Source organism: Watersipora subatra, chromosome 4 (assembly GCF_963576615.1).
Source record: "Watersipora subatra chromosome 4, tzWatSuba1.1, whole genome shotgun sequence".
Taxonomy (NCBI): Eukaryota; Metazoa; Bryozoa; class Gymnolaemata; order Cheilostomatida; family Watersiporidae; genus Watersipora; species Watersipora subatra.
In genome coordinates, this window is record NC_088711.1 from 30,078,724 (window position 1) to 30,100,180 (window position 21,457).

At 34.0% G+C, this 21,457-nt stretch overlaps 2 protein-coding genes across 2 annotated transcripts in view; both read right to left on the minus strand.

The window, feature by feature from the left end:
• Window positions 1-1,915: 1,915 nt before the first annotated feature.
• On the minus strand, window positions 1,916-2,743 carry LOC137394139 (uncharacterized). The gene has a single exon (XM_068080859.1). It carries the CDS (start codon window positions 2,741-2,743, stop codon window positions 1,916-1,918), a length of 828 nt encoding a protein of 275 aa, XP_067936960.1.
• Window positions 2,744-7,452: 4,709 nt separating this feature from the next.
• The window catches only part of LOC137393310 (uncharacterized), a 74,580-nt gene continuing 60,575 nt past the window's right edge, over window positions 7,453-21,457 (minus strand). The window contains exons 9-10 of the mRNA XM_068079802.1: window positions 14,606-14,763; window positions 7,453-7,971 (exon numbers count right to left, since the gene is read on the minus strand). Coding sequence (XP_067935903.1) covers window positions 7,897-7,971; window positions 14,606-14,763 — 233 coding nt within the window. The 3' untranslated portion in view covers window positions 7,453-7,896. The remainder of the gene's footprint in view (window positions 7,972-14,605; window positions 14,764-21,457) is intronic.

The window sequence follows — 21,457 nt, forward strand, 5'->3', positions numbered from 1 at the left end:
CAAACACTTGAGATAAGAGTGCTTCACAAGCAAACAGTCATCAATATAGGCAACTGCAGAGAACATTTTTCTGAATCAACACTCGAGCGACATGAACAGATGACATTTTGGAATGTTTATACTCACTAGATTCATTGAGATGTTTAAGACTTAAAATCATACGACTAGTACTATCTTTTTAGGAACAAGAAACACAGGGGTTATAATTTCGTCTTGAACAGAAAACAATTCTCTAACTATACCTAAATTCACAAGTCTGCTGGTTTCAGATCTTAATGTATCGAGGTGCCCAGTATTGGACACATAGTTGTATGAAGCTTGATATGGCAAAGCACTAAGTTTAAGTTTATAACCCTGCACTGCCTCCAGTACATATTGATCATGAGTGAGAGTGAACCAAAATTGATAACAGTTTTTCAGGTTTCAGGGACAACGTTTTTTCTTCTTACATTGTCTAATTCTTTGTGCTGTTGTTGTGGTTGCTGCTGTTGCCTGTGGTCGGATATGACTTCAGCGGAAACTTTCCTTTTCCTCTCCGGAAATTGTTCTGATAATTTCTGTTCTGAAAATGTTTGTTCTGACTGCGACCTTGAAACAACACAGTGCCAAGATTAGCAACAGTCAGGCAGCGCAAAGCAATGACATTAATAATTAGATTGACTGTAACCTATACCTGATGTCAAATGACTTTGTGAGATTCTATACCTTTCCAGTTTTTTGACCTATTATTTGCTAGTTTATCACCAAGCTCCGCTTGCTTCATAGCATTGGTCAACTTCTTGTCATCTCCGAATAGCAAATCAGTCAAAGGTACATCAGCACCACAGAGGTTTTGAACGACGGCGCTATGTCACGCTTCAAGCTTTCTCTCTGAAAAGCACTTTTTCAAGCAAGTTAATAAGCAAGTAAAAAGCTTGATAAACACCATCACTGGAAACTGGTGTTGGTTTTCATCTACATGTTATACTAATATAATTCTACTCACCCTATACATGTTCAAGCTGTAGGATGATTGTCCCATTAGTGTTAAGGCATCAAATGATGCTTTATAGACTCTCTCCAACTCAGAGTCTTTTATGTTCTTGTTTTGTTGGAACACATATTCCATCAGAGTAGCCATCGCCATAGTACCTTTGCTGATCAAGCCCTGAATTATTCTTAATCTGCCATCTCTTTTCTTTGACAGTGGAAGTGTTTGTTATAAATTGCAGCATTAACCTTGACATCTCTCAAATAGTTTGTATTACTTGGCGGTTTTATTCTCTCCAGCTTTGCCTTCAACTTGTTTGATGCCACACGAGTCGTCATTCTTTTATCTACATGTATGTAGCAAGTTATTGAGCCAGCTATTTATGGGCTCAAATCATCATCCTCACTCATCGGTACACCAATCCACATCCTCACTCATCGGTACACCAATCCACATCCTCACTCATCGGGACACCAATCCACATCCTCACTCATCGGTACACCAATCCACATCCTCACTCATCGGTACACCAATCCACATCCTCACTCATCGGTACACCAATCCACATCCTCACTCATCGGTACACCAATCCACATCCTCACTCATCGGGACACCAATCCACATCCTCACTCATCGGTACACCAATCCACATCCTCACTCATCGGTACACCAATCCACATCCTCACTCATCGGTACACCAATCCACATCCTCACTCATCGGTACACCAATCCACATCCTCACTCATCGGTACACCAATCCACATCCTCACTCATCGGTACACCAATCCACATCCTTACTCATCGGTACACCAATCCACATCCTCACTCATCGGTACACCAATCCACATCCTCACTCATCGGTACACCAATCCACATCCTCACTCATCGGTACACCAATCCACATCCTCACTCATCGGTACACCAATCCACATACAAAATTTCTGTTTAATCACTGGTCTCATCTTGAAGCTTTTTTTTCTTCGTTTGCTTGGACTTGGCATCCTGCATCTCCAGTTTCAGGGAAGTATTAGATGAGGAGCCTGTGCCACCATCATTAGTGCCAGTATTAGATGAAGAGCCTGTGCCACCATAATTAGTGCCAGTATTAGATGAAGAGCCTGTGGCACCATCATTAGTGCCAGTATTAGATGAAGAGCCTGTGGCACCATCATTAGCGCCAGTATTAGATGAAGAGCCTGTGCCACCATCATTAGTGCCAGTATTAGATGAAGAGCCTGTGCCACCATCATTAGTGCCAGTATTAGATGAAGAGCCTGTGGCACCATCATTAGTGCCAGTATTAGATGAAGAGCCTGTGCCACCATCATTAGTGCCAGTATTAGATGAAAAGCCTGTGTCACCATCATTAGTGCGAGTATTAGATGAAAAGCCTGTGCCACCATCATTAGTGCCAGTATTAGATGAAGAGCCTGTGCCACCATCATTAGTGCCAGTATTAGATGAAGAGCCTGTGTCACCATCATTAGTGCCAGTATTAGATGAAGAGCCTGTGGCACCATCATTAGTGCCAGTATTAGATGAAGAGCCTGTGACACCATCATTAGTGCCAGTATTAGATGAGGAGCCTGTGCCACCATCATTAGTGCCAGTATTAGATGAGGAGCCTGAGCCACCATCATTAGTGCCAGTATTAGCTGAGGAGCCTGTGCCACCATCATTAGTGCCAGTATTTCCAGCCACATCATTTTCCTTCTCATGGGAAGCTGGAGGTCCCGCAACATCACTAACATCAACAATGCAAACAAAATGCATGTATAAGAATATATACATGTACAGAAGATTCTGATCAATTAAATAGCATTGATAGGAACAACAAGCCAATAGTGCAATGACTCAGTGCAATGTTGTCCAATATACCCCACTTTACTGAATTGGTGGGCATGGAAGAATCACACATATACTCGCTTTCTGTCAGGCAACCTGCAGTATGAGACCCAGAAACAACGGAATAAGTCCATTGACTGCATGGCATCATGACACAGAACTGTGGTAAGAAGGTAGGTAGAAGGTAGGATTACAAGCATCCACCTACAATCACAGGGATTGCCTGGGTAAAATCTTCATGCAGACTTAAAAAACTAACGCTGATTTCCACTCAACCAAAAACAAAACCATCACAATTTTCGGTTCCAAATCTATACATTTAGCTCGGGTTATATTAGCTGATTAAGAGTGATCTAATCAATTATATTATCCAAAGCCACATACAAGAAGAATAAATGGAACATGTCCAATGTTCAGCTGAGTGACCAGCTACCTCTCAGCACGAAGTACACAACACAATTGAATGCTATCTCCTAGTAGTGAATGCACTCGCAGTCTCAAATTGATAGAGCTCTTTGTAATTATGTTGAGAAATAATTACAATAGATAATTACTTTGGGTTTCTATACCACTCTAGACATCTATACGATATTTTCACCTTATGATGACAACACTAAAACGAATGAAAATCATATAATCGTATACCAAGTAATTTTTCATCGTAATCATAGCTAAACAAAATATATTTAGCCATTCCTTGCAAATGATTTTACATTTACATTTAAACACTTAAAGTTTTCATTTTCTTCATAATTTAGACCAACAAAACGTTTCTGTGATGATACGAAATTTAAAAGTTGTAGTTGTTTAGTTTCAAACAACTAAAGGTTCATTTGAACTTTCAGTTGTTTGAAAGGCTCTGAAAGTTGTTTTGTACAGTTCAATCATTTGAACTGTACAAAAATATTTTCTCATGAAATGACGCTTAAAAGTTAAAATGGCAAATGTTGTATATGGTACATTAAATATAAATAAATTTTCTGTCCATACTTTATTACCCAGGCAACGGTAGCTTGTACCGCTAGCCTCTTTTTCAAAGTTTGTATCTGTTTTTCCATCTATAGCTATTAAAACCTTAAAATCTTGGATTGAGGAATTTGTATCACATAAGATTTGATCTCAGGCCCTCCTAGTCACCAGTCCAAGCCCTTACCAATCCAGCCACACAAGCTTGATGCATTAACTAGGTGCTATATGGGACCAAATACACTAACACTCTTCTTATGGGCACCGGAGGGTAGCATAATTTTAAGTGCTCAATTGTTAGAGCAAGTAGTTAGCTCTTATTAGTAAGCTTACTCAAATTATACAATGGAAATGTGCTAGACTACTAGCGAGTGGCAGACAACTACATTATCCCTCATTGTTTATAGGCCGATTTTTTGTTGCCCAGGTATTAAAATCAGCTAGCAATGGCAAATGTTATGTTAAATACAAATAAACTTTCTGTCCAAAGACTTTTTATTACTCAGGCAACGCCGGGTAGTACAGCTAGTCTATATACCGTAAAACCTCTAATTGAACGCCATGGCGCTTTATTTTCAACCCTTCCTTTATGGTGGCAGTCAATTGGAGGTGGCGTTAAATAGAGGCTGGCGTTATATTTTTCAAAGAGCTCGTCACAATTTTCATATAAATTTAGCCTTATTATGGGCGAAGCGAATGTCACCTATATTTTGCCATGTTTTTCCATTAGACCGATATTAAACATTTTGGATGCAATAAATCTGCTAATTTACCTCCAACTTGTCAAAGATCTCTTAATAAATACAATGTATGCATTGAGAAACCGAGAGACACCTCTACCAGTTGATATCTAATGTTTGCAATTGACCTGCGATTATATGATAGCCTGTGTCCTCCTTTGCAATTTGTTGGTATTTTCAATTTTTATTTCTTTCTAAATTTGAAGACATATTTTTATTTTATATAGATACTTAACAATGTTGCATAAAAGCTCATTGCATTCATTGATATGTTTGCTACAGTTTGCAGCCAAAACTAGCTTTTTATGTGCAATAGAAGTAGAGTTATGAGCATCGATCCATTGTAAGCCGTGTTAAGATAACCGTAAGTATGCTAATAAATAATATGCTATAAATCTGGATATTTATAAGTTATACAACAACAACAACCTATCAAACGATACGAATATATGTTCATGAACAATAACATAAATGAACCACACTTATATTACATACGGAAACAAAAATTTGCTTTTTTAAAACAAAAAAATATTCCCATCATTTGTTCGGATAGCTGAGTTCTAATTGCTGCTTTCGATGGAACGAACATCTTCTAGTTGACCAATACCCTCCACAATATCTTTTGGCTTCAATTCTTCTTCTGCACAGCTGAACCAGTCGATATTAGCGCCCAAACAATTTTTTGGCAGAGCAAAACTTTCACGCGCTGCACTTGGCACTAATGCAACGCGTAAAAGTTTGCTCGGTTTAACGTAACCCTTGGTCAAAATCTTGCGAACCGGTTTTTATATGCATGTCCTCCAAAATATTAGGACCGCGTTAAACAAGAAAATGCTATTAGTCTGAGATAGTAGTTATCTGTATGGCGTTGCTTTTCAAGTTCCATCTACCACCATTTAATTTAAATTTAAACTGTTTTTATATATATAAGGTATCCTACATATATGTAGGATATATATATCCTACATATATGTAGGATGTATATATAGTATCCTACATATATGTAGGATATATATATCCTACATATATGTAGGATATATATGTAGGATATATATATGTAGGATATATATCCTACATATATATATCCTACATATATGTAGGATATATATATGTATATCCTACATATATGTAGGATATATATATCCTACATATATGTAGGATATATATATGTATATCCTACATTAATGTAGGATACTTCGAAGTAGAAAGACCACGTTAAACTGAGAGCTACTACTAGCTTGGGACCGTTATTGAGATTATTGCTACAGTGTTGCTTTCAAAGTTTTAACGAAAAGCTTTAACAATTGGACAATGAGAGAATTAACTGTGATTGATATAAACGATTCATTATTAATACGATTTTGTGGACACTTTTCTACTGATCAGCTGATATTATGTGCTCAAAAAGATCAAATTATGTCAGTGGCGGTCAAATGGAGGTGGCGTTCAATTGGAAAGTGGCAGTGTATATTTCAATCCTTTTCTCAGGGTGGGGGTCAATTGAAGATGGTGTTCAAATAGAGGTTTTACAATATATATGAATGTCAATGTTTGTCTGTCTGTCCGCACATCCAGTTAAAGCGATAAAGTTTTAAGAATGAAAATTCTGCTACGCACTGGAGTTGAATCAAGAACCTCTAGACAGGCATCTGATACACTACGCTCTCAAACTAGCTATACTATGGAACCTCTAGACAGGCATCTGATACACTACGCTCTCAAACTAGCTATACTATGGAACCTCTAGACAGGCATCTGATACACTACGCTCTCAAACTAGCTATACTATGGAACCTCTAGACAGGCATCTGATACACTACGCTCTCAAACTAGCTATACTATGGAACCTCTAGACAGGCATCTGATACACTACGCTCTCAAACTAGCTATACTATGGAACCTCTAGACAGGCATCTGATACACTACGCTCTCAAACTAGCTATACTATGGAACCTCTAGACAGGCATCTGATACACTACGCTCTCAAACTAGCTATACTATGGAACCTCTAGACAGGCATCTGATACACTACGCTCTCAAACTAGCTATACTATGGAACCTCTAGACAGGCATCTGATACACTACGCTCTCAAACTAGCTATACTATGGAACCTCTAGACAGGCATCTGATACACTACGCTCTCAAACTAGCTATACTATATGGAACCTCTAGACAGGCATCTGATACACTACGCTCTCAAACTAGCTATACTATGGAACCTCTAGACAGGCATCTGATACACTACGCTCTCAAACTAGCTATACTATGGAACCTCTAGACAGGCATCTGATACACTACGCTCTCAAACTAGCTATACTATGGAACCTCTAGACAGGCATCTGATACACTACGCTCTCAAACTAGCTAAACTATGGAACCTCTAGACAGGCATCTGATACACTACGCTCTCAAACTAGCTATACTATGGAACCTCTAGACAGGCATCTGATACACTACGCTCTCAAACTGGCTATACTATGGAACCTCTAGACAGGCATCTGATACACTACGCTCTCAAACTAGCCATACTATGGAACCTCTAGACAGGCATCTGATACACTACGCTCTCAAACTAGCTATACTATGGAACCTCTAGACAGGCATCTGATACACTACGCTCTCAAACTGGCTATACTATGGAACAAATTAGGCACATACTCATTACACATGCCAATCTTTCATGGCTTCACACTTAACACTGCAGCTATCGTTATGTGTGAAGCCATACCAGCAAAAAAATGCATGCCCATTTACACGAAAAAAATTCTTAAATTTATCATAGATATAATAAACCCATAGACATAATAGGATTTATTATATCCATGACTCACATTATATCTATGACTCACATGATCAACAAGACTGCTCCAATCAGTATAGATGTGTAGTAGGCACTGCATCCGGTATTCAGTGTACAGTATGAGTTACACAAAAATAAACATAGATACACGTACATGTATAATAAACCCTTATTATATCTATTATAATCTATGGATAATTATAATCAATGGATTTATAAACACCAAAATTAGGAGACTTAGCAAATAGCAAAGAACATAATAAACATAAAAAATGTGGAAATTCTTTAGCGACAGAATTTGTGAAATGGTCAGATGGAAACAAGAACAGTGGAAGCTGACAAAGAACCTGGTGAGGAAGATGAGCATAATTAATATTTCAGCAAAAATCTAAAAATAATTAAAATTTAGTAACAAAGATAGTCAAAACAAAGGTAAATACAACATAATTACTTAGTGAGTCGCTTGGAAAATTCCTTTGCAAAATGTATCCATACAAATGCATACATAATAAGGATATTAAATTAGATGCTTATTATAGCGCTTGTCATGATGAATACAAAACAGGACACCTCCCTACACATCTCGCTTCCTTATAGATGCCTTTATTTGCCGGACAAGCTTGTACGGATCAGATGCAACGTTGTTGAACTAAAACACAGCGCATGATTATACCTATGATACTACCATACTATACCTATATACGTTATATACTATGCTACGTGTGAGTACTTGTAAGAATACTTGTTAGAATACTTGTGAGAAAGCCATGCTGTGAGCATTCATAACATGTTCAAACTACCCTATTTTTATAAGAATACTTGCTCCAGCATACGACTGTGTTAACATAGATCTGTAGTTTAGCGATCTTTAAGAAGCAGACCAGAAGGAATAAACTTAGCATTTAGAAACCTAAAATGTAGTTTAGTGTAGTAGTTATTCTCTCCTACTTGTTCAAACGAAGTAGGAAGGAATAAATGTCTTGTTCCATTCCTGGCAGCTTCAACAGTCATAACTAGATCATGAATTTATTATTGTTGTTAGTAATTTAGACTCTGATATATGTAGTGTGAGGTAGATACATGTATTAATCGTATATGACATATAAGTGTATAATTATATTATATGCCATGACTTGCATTCACGATATAGATTATTAGTATTATTAGTAGTATTATGCTAAAGTCATATCTGATATGATAGATATCTATTCTTCAGTTCTGAAAATATGGTACACCAGCCGACTGTCCTCATCTGTCTAACATTCAACAACCAGCATTTTTAAGCACAACAGTTTTGGTAAATTATGAAATAGATCGTTGGGTTCGGCAAGCCTTATCATTTCACAAAAACAAATATGCAAAATGGATAATCTTTTCTAAGTCTAAATCCACTTGATTTCGTTGGCTTGACGCCGACATGAAGTTAGCCTCAGTATAATAAAATCCCAAACATATATTCTTAATACAGTGCGCTTAATACAGGCTAGCTTAAAGCACATCAATTATATCAGTACTTTGATCATATATTTCAGTACTTCAGAGTTTTTCTTGGCTTTCGAATGAGCCTATGTTCAATACGCAAAGAATAATAAAACTAAGAAAAACAAGGTGTCAAAAGTATGTCCTGCAATAAAAAAAACACTTGGTTGTGGTTCCCACAATGTGATGTCACAATTATTATTTAAGCTTAGGTCGTCGATACCTTTCGCTGCCATCAAGGCTGCGCTTTTCCGTGACAATCAGCGCTCTTAAATCCAGAAAGCCCTAAATAAAAACTAGGATTCTAGATAATCAACAATGCCGAGGGATCGTGCTAACGCCCGACCAATACAAACACATGTTTTGGGTTAATAGATTTCAGGTAATTGTTAGAGTTTGCTTTTTCCATCCTTATGTTCATTTTAAACATTTATAGTAATTATTATCACATCATATTATATGATAGAATGTTTGTCCCATACAGAAATGCAGTAGTAGTAGTATTATTATCTGAAGAAATTATATCGCTTTCCACATTGCGTTCTAAAAATGAATATGCTCCAGTAAATATACTGTCGTTGATAAAGGTAATGGAATCACATCAATTAAATTGTGACCTGCAGTGGCGTGGCCATAGGACTATATGTAAATTGCATTCTCGTGGAATCACGCAATGCTTGAAAATAATTAGTCTCAGTCCATGCCCCTCTACATCACAATAAAAAGAAAGGATTAGTGCATAATCTCATTGGGAAAATATAATACGCGCTTGGAATCTGAGCTACTTATCATAGAAATAATCTGTACATGGAGGGCTAATGACACTGATTGCTTTGTTATCTTCATTAGTTCTCTCGAGTTGTCCTACATTTGCCTGCCACTAGTGTCTTATCGCAGTAGATAAATCAGCGGGTAAGAGCACACAACACCGAATATAAAAGTTGTGACGTCATAATTTGCGAGCTTATACGCTTAAACACTTTTGTGGTAGAGCTCTGGGGACATCTTATAAACACCAACCATTGTCTGTTTCACCGTGTCAAACAATGGCTCATTTTAAAGCCAAGATGTTGAAGAACCTGAATAAGCTGAAACAGTACTGACATAATTGATGTGCTTTAACCACCAGGCTTACACACTGAAAATCTTCATTTCGCTAAGCACGACATCATTTGTCTGTTTAGAGTGAGCCTTGGCAGAGATAAGCCTTGTTTTGCTTTTTGTCGAGTGAACTGATTTGCGGAATTTCCTGGGTATATTTTATTTTCCTTTGCCACTTGTTTATTATTTTTGCGTTCCATGCCTATAAAGTGCGCACTTGAAAATTGTTGAATATTGCTATGTTAGTCTTTATGGTGTAATGAGTATTGTTATGTTAGTCTTGATGGTGTAATGAGTATTGTTATGTTAGTCTTGATGGTGTAATGAGTATTGTAATGTTAGTCTTGATGGTATAATGAGTATTGTTATGTTAGTCTTGATGGTGTAATGAATATTGTTATGTTAGTCTTGATGGTGTAATGAATATTGTAATGTTAGTCTTGATGGTGTAATGAGTATTGTTATGTTAGTCTTGATGGTGTAATGAGTATTGTTATGTTAGTCTTGATGGTGTAATGAATATTGTTGTTAGTCTTGATGGTGTAATGAATATTGTTATGTTAGTCTTGATGGTGTAATGAATATTGTTGTTAGTCTTGATGGTGTAATGAATATTGTTGTTAGTCTTGATGGGGTAATGAATATTGTTGTTAGTCTTGATGGGGTAATGAATATTGTTGTTAGTCTTGATGGTGTAATGAATATTGTTATGTTAGTCTTGATGGTGTAATGAGTACTGTTATGTTAGTCTTGATGGTGTAATGAATATTGTTATGTTAGTCTTGATGGTGTAATGAATATTGTTTGGTTAGTCTTGATGGTGTAACGAGTATTGTTATGTTAGTGTTGATGGTGTAATGAACATTGTTGTTAGTCTTGATATGGTAATGAATATTGTTATGTTAGTCTTGATGGGGTAATGAATATTGTTATGTTAGTCTTGATGGTGTAATGAATATTGTTGTTAGTCTTGATGGTGTAATGAATATTGTTGTTAGTCTTGATGGTGTAATGAATATTGTTGTTAGTCTTGATGGTGTAATGAATATTGTTGTTAGTCTTGATGGTGTAATGAATATTGTTGTTAGTCTTGATGGTGTAATGAATATTGTTGTTAGTTTTGATTGTGTAATGAATATTGTTGTTAGTCTTGATGGTGTAATGAATATTGTTGTTAGTCTTGATGGTGTAATGAATATTGTTGTTAGTTTTGATTATGTAATGAATATTGTTGTTAGTCTTGATGGTGTAATGAATATTGTTGTTAGTCTTGATGGTGTAATGAATATTGTTGTTAGTCTTGATGGTGTAATGATAAAATGAAATCAATAAGAACATCAGTGAAGACCTACTGAAACTTAGTTCGCTAAACTCAGTCTTTCACAGTTGAATTATAAAAAGGACTGGTGTGTTAACATAGACCTACCTTACTCAAGGTGCATCTACCTGCCCTAATTACGGTGAATACGTTTTCATTAATCAGCATATCATGCTTAAAGAGTTGTAATCTCATGGTTTGGAGTGACATTTTACAAACAGGGCAGTCTACATCGTCGAGGTCATAGGTTTAGCATATTAAAAGTTAAAGCAAGGAATGTGCACTTTTTGACGAACATTGTAATGTTAAAACCCTTAGAGAAAGACCATGTTGATGAGCATTCAATCCTTTCCTCCTAAGCTTTGAGATGTTTGAGATCAATTTTTGCTAAATTAAATTGATAACAACAAAAATTAAATAAAAATAAAACCAAAAGGATAGCCTCCAATACTCTTCCAACTCGAGGTTGAAGAGCACTTTGGCAGCAGGTTTAATCTTAGCCATTCCCACAGGCTGGTCAACTAAGTTGTGAGCTATCATTAATCTTAGCCATTGCCACAGGCTGGTCAACTAAGTTGTGAGCTATCATTAATCTTAGCCATTCTCACAGGCTGTTGAACTAAGTTGTGAGCTATTATTAATCTTAGCCATTCCCACAGGCTGTTCAACTAAGTTGTGAGCTATCATTAATCTTAGCCATTCCCACAGGCTGTTGAACTAAGTTGTGAGCTATCATTAATCTTAGCCATTCCCACAGGCTGTTGAACTAAGTTGTGAGCTATTATTAATCTTAACCATTGACACAGGCTGTTCAACTAAGTTGTGAGCTATCATTAATCTTAGCCATTCCCACAGGCTGTTGAACTAAGTTGTGAGCTACCATTAATCTTAGCCATTCCCACAGGCTGTTAAACTAAGTTGTGAGCTATCATTAATCTTAGCCATTGCCACAGGCTGGTCAACTAAGTTGTGAGCTATCATTAATCTTAGCCATTCCCACAGGCTGTTGAACTAAGTTGTGAGCTATCATTAATCTTAGCCATTCCCACAGGCTGTTAAACTAAATTGTGAGCTATTATTAATCTTAACCATTCCCACAGGCTGTTGAACTAAGTTGTGAGCTATCATTAATCTTAGCCATTCCCACAGGCTGTTGAACTAAGTTGTGAGCTATCATTAATCTTAGCCATTGCCACAGGCTGGTCAACTAAGTTGTGAGCTATCATTAATCTTAGCCATTCTCACAGGCTGTTGAACTAAGTTGTGAGCTATCATTAATCTTAGCCATTCCCACAGGCTGTTGAACTAAGTTGTGAGCTATTATTAATCTTAACCATTCCCACAGGCTGTTGAACTAAGTTGTGAGCTATCATTAATCTTAGCCATTCCCACAGGCTGTTGAACTAAGTTGTGAGCTATCATTAATCTTAGCCATTCCAACAGGCTGTTAAACTAAATTGTGAGCTATTATTAATCTTAACCATTCCCACAGGCTGTTGAACTAAGTTGTGAGCTATCATTAATCTTAGCCATTCCCACAGGCTGTTGAACTAAGTTGTGAGCTATTATTAATCTTAACCATTGACACAGGCTGTTGAAATAAGTTGTGAGCTATCATTAATCTTAGCCATTCCCACAGGCTGTTAAACTAAGTTGTGAGCTATCATTAATCTTAGCCATTCCCACAGGCTGTTGAACTAAGTTGTGAGCTATCATTAATCTTAGCCATTGCCACAGGCTGGTCAACTAAGTTGTGAGCTATCATTAATCTTAGCCATTGCCACAGGCTGGTCAACTAAGTTGTGAGCTATCATTAATCTTAGCCATTCCCACAGGCTGTTGAACTAAGTTGTGAGCTATCATTAATCTTAGCCATTCCCACAGGCTGTTAAACTAAATTGTGAGCTATTATTAATCTTAACCATTCCCACAGGCTGTTGAAATAAGTTGTGAGCTATCATTAATCTTAGCCATTCCCACAGGCTGTTAAACTAAGTTGTGAGCTATTATTAATCTTAACCATTCCCACAGGCTGTTGAAATAAGTTGTGAGCTATCATTAATCTTAGCCATTCCCACAGGCTGTTAAACTAAGTTGTGAGCTATCATTAATCTTAGCCATTCCCACAGGCTGTTGAACTAAGTTGTGAGCTATCATTAATCTTAGCCATTGCCACAGGCTGGTCAACTAAGTTGTGAGCTATCATTAATCTTAGCCATTGCCACAGGCTGGTCAGCTAAGTTGTGAGCTATCATTAATCTTAGCCATTCCCACAGGCTGTTGAACTAAGTTGTGAGCTATCATTAATCTTAGCCATTCCCACAGGCTGTTAAACTAAATTGTGAGCTATTATTAATCTTAACCATTCCCACAGGCTGTTGAAATAAGTTGTGAGCTATCATTAATCTTAGCCATTCCAACAGGCTGTTAAACTAAGTTGTGAGCTATTATTAATCTTAACCATTCCCACAGGCTGTTGAAATAAGTTGTGAGCTATCATTAATCTTAGCCATTCCCACAGGCTGTTAAACTAAGTTGTGAGCTATCATTAATCTTAGCCATTCCCACAGGCTGTTGAACTAAGTTGTGAGCTATCATTAATCTTAGCCATTGCCACAGGCTGGTCAACTAAGTTGTGAGCTATCATTAATCTTAGCCATTGCCACAGGCTGGTCAACTAAGTTGTGAGCTATCATTAATCTTAGCCATTCTCACAGGCTGTTGAACTAAGTTGTGAGCTATCATTAATCTTAGTCATTCCCACAGGCTGGCCAACTAAGTTGTGAGCTATCATTAATGGGCTCATTAATTTAAAACGCAATTAAAATGATTGAAACAACGTGTTTCTAATTCAACTGAACAGAAATTGCAATCTTCAAGTAAAAACAACATTTTACTTTTTCAAAAAACTGCGTATTTGCCTCTCAAAACTTCATATTTGGTCTATTCAAACACTGACACTTGTGCATTACGCAGATCCTTATGAATGCTTCATATGAGTCTATGGTAAACATGAAAATAGAGTTTTTGTGACTTTAAGTCGTGTAAACACTCTAAATAAATGCAATAAAAACCGAGTGAAAATGAACTTGCCGAATACTAAAAATCTTGCAATAACCATTATATTAATTTTCATAGTCATAGGAAAAGCACAAAGCCTCGTATTGACCCTAGCGACAGTTCAAACGAGTATTCGTAATAGCAAAACAATAGAAATATAATTGTAAATGTCAAAAATCTGCTGATTTAGCCCGTCAAGCAAAAATACGGTTTCATAAGTGAATTAATCTAGATGAATATAGAGTTATCCTCTCAAAACTGAATGTTGCCGCCGCACGGTCCAATATATTCAATACAAAAGATGCATGAATATCGTCTATCTTACCGAGAAAAGCTCGAGGGAACTGATATCAGATCTAATCTCGGAGGCAGTACCCCTGGTGATAATACGAATGAAAGCAGGCATATCCGGAGTGCTCTGGTCCATAGCGGGCAGGGTGAGAGCCATGCTGAATGGGTATATCTTCATGTCATCCACATAAGCTAAAGTAAAAGACTATTAAGATGCTAGTTGTAAGGAATAAAGAGGACAATCTAAACTGAACTCTTTGAACAAGAAGCGAGAAAGTATAGAGAGCTCAACATTACGGTGATATTAGAATAACACAATCATTAAAATAAGAAAGTATAAAGAGCTCAACCTTACAGTGATATTAGAATAACACAATCATTAAAACAAGAAAGTATAGAGAGCTCAACCTTACAGTGATATTACAATAACACAATAATTAAAATAAGAAAGTATAAAGAGCTCAACCTTACAGTGATATTAGAATAACACAATCATTAAAACAAGAAAGTATAAAGAGCTCAACAGTACAGTGATATTAGAATAACACAATCATTAAAATAAGAAAGTATAGAGAGCTCAACCTTAGAGTGATATTAGAATAACACGATCATTAAAATAAGAAAGTATAAAGAGCTCAACCTTACAGTGATATTAGAATAACACAATCATTAAAATAAGAAAGTATAGAGAGCTCAACCTTAGAGTGATATTAGAATAACACAATCATTAAAATAAGAAAGTATAAAGAGCTCAACCTTACAGTGATATTAGAATAACACAATCATTAAAACAAGAAAGTATAAAGAGCTCAACCTTGCAGTGATATTAGAATAACACAATCATTAAAATAAGAAAGTATAAAGAGCTCAACCTTACAGTGATATTAGAATAACACAATCATTAAAACAAGAAAGTATAAAGAGCTCAACCTTACAGTGATATTAGAATAACACAATCATTAAAATAAGAAAATATAAAGAGCTCAACCTTACAGTGATATTAGAATAACACAATCATTAAAACAAGAAAGTATAAAGAGCTCAACCTTACAGTGATATTAGAATAACACAATCATTAAAATAAGAAAATATAAAGAGCTCAACCTTACAGTGATATTAGAATAACACAATCATTAAAACAAGAAAGTATAAAGAGCTCAACCTTACAGTGATATTAGAATAACACAATCATTAAAATAAGAAAGTATAAAGAGCTCAACCTTACAGTGATATTAGAATAACACAATCATTAAAATAAGAAAGTATAAAGAGCTCAACCTTACAGTGATATTAGAATAACACAATCATTAAAACAAGAAAGTATAAAGAGCTCAACCTTACAGTGATATTAGAATAACACAATAATTAAAATGAGAAAGTATAAAGAGCTCAACCTTACAGTGATATTAGAATAACACAATCATTAAAACAAGAAAGTATAAAGAGCTCAACAGTACAGTGATATTAGAATAACACAATCATTAAAATAAGAAAGTATAGAGAGCTCAACCTTAGAGTGATATTAGAATAACACGATCATTAAAATAAGAAAGTATAAAGAGCTCAACCTTACAGTGATATTAGAATAACACAATCATTAAAATAAGAAAGTATAGAGAGCTCAACCTTAGAGTGATATTAGAATAACACAATCATTAAAATAAGAAAGTATAAAGAGCTCAACCTTACAGTGATATTAGAATAACACAATCATTAAAACAAGAAAGTATAAAGAGCTCAACCTTGCAGTGATATTAGAATAACACAATCATTAAAATAAGAAAGTATAAAGAGCTCAACCTTACAGTGATATTAGAATAACACAATCATTAAAACAAGAAAGTATAAAGAGCTCAACCTTGCAGTGATATTAGAATAACACAATCATTAAAATAAGAAAATATAAAGAGCTCAACCTTACAGTGATATTAGAATAACACAATCATTAAAACAAGAAAGTATAAAGAGCTCAACCTTACAGTGATATTAGAATAACACAATCATTAAAATAAGAAAATATAAAGAGCTCAACCTTACAGTGATATTAGAATAACACAATCATTAAAACAAGAAAGTATAAAGAGCTCAACAGTACAGTGATATTAGAATAACACAATCATTAAAATAAGAAAGTATAAAGAGCTCAACCTTACAGTGATATTAGAATAACACAATCATTAAAACAAGAAAGTATAAAGAGCTTAACCTTACAGTGATATTAGAATAACACAATCATTAAAACAAGAAAGTATAGAGAGCTCAAACTTACAGTGATATTAGAATAACACAATCATTAAAACAAGAAAGTATAAAGAGCTCAACCTTACAGTGATATTAGAATAACACAATCATTAAAACAAGAAAGTATAGAGAGCTCAACCTTACAGTGATATTAGAATAACACAATCATTAAAATAAGAAAGTATAAAGAGCTCAACCTTACAGTGATATTAGAATAACACAATCATTAAAATAAGAAAGTATAAAGAGCTCAACCTTACAGTGATATTAGAATAACACAATCATTAAAACAAGAAAGTATAAAGAGCTCAACCTTGCAGTGATATTAGAATAACACAATCATTAAAATAAGAAAGTATAAAGAGCTCAACCTTACAGTGATATTAGAATAACACAATCATTAAAACAAGAAAGTATAAAGAGCTCAACCTTGCAGTGATATTAGAATAACACAATCATTAAAATAAGAAAGTATAAAGAGCTCAACCTTACAGTGATATTAGAATAACACAATCATTAAAACAAGAAAGTATAGAAAGCTCAAACTTACAGTGATATTAGAATAACACAATCATTAAAACAAGAAAGTATAGAGAGCTCAAACTTACAGTGATATTAGAATAACACAATCATTAAACAAGAAAGTATAAAGAGCTCAACCTTAGAGTGATATTAGAATAACACAATCATTAAAATAAGAAAGTATAAAGAGCTCAACCTTGCAGTGATATTAGAATAACACAATCATTAAAATAAGAAAGTATAAAGAGCTCAACCTTGCAGTGATATTGGAATAACACAATCATTAAAACAAGAAAGTATAGAGAGCTCAACCTTACAGTGATATTAGAATAACACAATCATTAAAACAAGAAAGTATAAAGAGCTCAACAGTACAGTGATATTAGAATAACACAATCATTAAAATAAGAAAGTATAGAGAGCTCAACCTTAGAGTGATATTAGAATAACACGATCATTAAAATAAGAAAGTATAAAGAGCTCAACCTTACAGTGATATTAGAATAACACAATCATTAAAATAAGAAAGTATAGAGAGCTCAACCTTAGAGTGATATTAGAATAACACAATCATTAAAATAAGAAAGTATAAAGAGCTCAACCTTACAGTGATATTAGAATAACACAATCATTAAAACAAGAAAGTATAAAGAGCTCAACCTTGCAGTGATATTAGAATAACACAATCATTAAAATAAGAAAGTATAAAGAGCTCAACCTTACAGTGATATTAGAATAACACAATCATTAAAACAAGAAAGTATAAAGAGCTCAACCTTGCAGTGATATTAGAATAACACAATCATTAAAATAAGAAAATATAAAGAGCTCAACCTTACAGTGATATTAGAATAACACAATCATTAAAACAAGAAAGTATAAAGAGCTCAACCTTACAGTGATATTAGAATAACACAATCATTAAAATAAGAAAATATAAAGAGCTCAACCTTACAGTGATATTAGAATAACACAATCATTAAAACAAGAAAGTATAAAGAGCTCAACCTTACAGTGATATTAGAATAACACGATCATTAAAATAAGAAAGTATAAAGAGCTCAACCTTACAGTGATATTAGAATAACACAATCATTAAAATAAGAAAGTATAAAGAGCTCAACCTTACAGTGATATTAGAATAACACAATCATTAAAATAAGAAAGTATAAAGAGCTCAACCTTACAGTGATATTAGAATAACACAATCATTAAAACAAGAAAGTATAAAGAGCTCAACCTTACAGTGATATTAGAATAACACAATCATTAAAACAAGAAAGTATAGAGAGCTCAAACTTACAGTGATATTAGAATAACACAATCATTAAAACAAGAAAGTATAAAGAGCTCAACCTTACAGTGATATTAGAATAACACAATCATTAAAACAAGAAAGTATAGAGAGCTCAACCTTACAGTGATATTAGAATAACACAATCATTAAAATAAGAAAGTATAAAGAGCTCAACCTTACAGTGATATTAGAATAACACAATCATTAAAATAAGAAAGTATAAAGAGCTCAACCTTACAGTGATATTAGAATAACACAATCATTAAAACAAGAAAGTATAAAGAGCTCAACCTTGCAGTGATATTAGAATAACACAATCATTAAAATAAGAAAGTATAAAGAGCTCAACCTTACAGTGATATTAGAATAACACAATCATTAAAACAAGAAAGTATAAAGAGCTCAACCTTGCAGTGATATTAGAATAACACAATCATTAAAATAAGAAAGTATAAAGAGCTCAACCTTACAGTGATATTAGAATAACACAATCATTAAAACAAGAAAGTATAGAGAGCTCAAACTTACAGTGATATTAGAATAACACAATCATTAAAATAAGAAAGTATAAAGAGCTCAACCTTACAGTGATATTAGAATAACACAATCATTAAAACAAGAAAGTATAAAGAGCTCAACCTTACAGTGATATTAGAATAACACAATCATTAAAATAAGAAAATATAAAGAGCTCAACCTTACAGTGATATTAGAATAACACAATCATTAAAACAAGAAAGTATAAAGAGCTCAACCTTACAGTGATATTAGAATAACACGATCATTAAAATAAGAAAGTATAAAGAGCTCAACCTTACAGTGATATTAGAATAACACAATCATTAAAATAAGAAAGTATAAAGAGCTCAACCTTACAGTGATATTAGAATAACACAATCATTAAAATAAGAAAGTATAAAGAGCTCAACCTTACAGTGATATTAGAATAACACAATCATTAAAACAAGAAAGTATAAAGAGCTCAACCTTACAGTGATATTAGAATAACACAATCATTAAAACAAGAAAGTATAGAGAGCTCAAACTTACAGTGATATTAGAATAACACAATCATTAAAACAAGAAAGTATAAAGAGCTCAACCTTACAGTGATATTAGAATAACACAATCATTAAAACAAGAAAGTATAGAGAGCTCAACCTTACAGTGATATTAGAATAACACAATCATTAAAATAAGAAAGTATAAAGAGCTCAACCTTACAGTGATATTAGAATAACACAATCATTAAAATAAGAAAGTATAAAGAGCTCAACCTTACAGTGATATTAGAATAACACAATCATTAAAACAAGAAAGTATAAAGAGCTCAACCTTGCAGTGATATTAGAATAACACAATCATTAAAATAAGAAAGTATAAAGAGCTCAACCTTACAGTGATATTAGAATAACACAATCATTAAAACAAGAAAGTATAAAGAGCTCAACCTTGCAGTGATATTAGAATAACACAATCATTAAAATAAGAAAGTATAAAGAGCTCAACCTTACAGTGATATTAGAATAACACAATCATTAAAACAAGAAAGTATAGAGAGCTCAAACTTACAGTGATATTAGAATAACACAATCATTAAAATAAGAAAGTATAAAGAGCTCAACCTTACAGTGATATTAGAATAACACAATCATTAAAACAAGAAAGTATAGAGAGCTCAAACTTACAGTGATATTAGAATAACACAATCATTAAAACAAGAAAGTATAAAGAGCTCAACCTTAGAGTGATATTAGAATAACACAATCATTAAAATAAGAAAGTATAAAGAGCTCAACCTTGCAGTGATATTAGAATAACACAATCATTAAAATAAGAAAGTATAAAGAGCTCAACCTTACAGTGATATTAGAATAACACAATCATTAAAACAAGAAAGTATAGAGAGCTCAAACTTACAGTGATATTAGAATAACACAATCATTAAAATAAGAAAGTATAAAGAGCTCAACCTTACAGTGATATTAGAATAACACAATCATTAAAACAAGAAAGTATAGAGAGCTCAACCTTACAGTGATATTAGAATAACACAATCATTAAAACAAGAAAGTATAGAGAGCTCAAACTTACAGTGATATTAGAATAACACAATCATTAAACAAGAAAGTATAAAGAGCTCAACCTTAGAGTGATATTAGAATAACACAATCATTAAAATAAGAAAGTATAAAGAGCTCAACCTTGCAGTGATATTAGAATAACACAATCATTAAAATAAGAAAGTATAAAGAGCTCAACCTTGCAGTGATATTGGAATAACACAATCATTAAAACAAGAAAGTATAGAGAGCTCAACCTTACAGTGATATTAGAATAACACAATCATTAAAATAAGAAAGCATAGAGAGCTCAACCTTGCAGTGATATTGGAATAACACAATCATTAAAATAAGAAAGTATAAAGAGCTCAAACTTACAGTGATATTAGAATAACACAATCATTAAAATAAGAAAGTATAAAGAGCTCAACCTTACAGTGATATTAGAATAACACAATCATTAAAACAAGAAAGTATAGAGAGCTCAACCTTACAGTGATATTAGAATAACACAATCATTAAAATAAGAAAGCATAGAGAGCTCACCCTTGCAGTGATATTGGAATAACACAATCATTAAAATAAGAAAGTATAAAGAGCTCAAACTTACAGTGATATTAGAATAACACAATCATTAAAATAAGAAAGTATAAAGAGCTCAACCTTACAGTGATATTAGAATAACACAATAATTAAAACAAGAAAGTATAAAGAGCTCAACCTTACAGTGATATTAGAATAACACAATCATTAAAACAAGAAA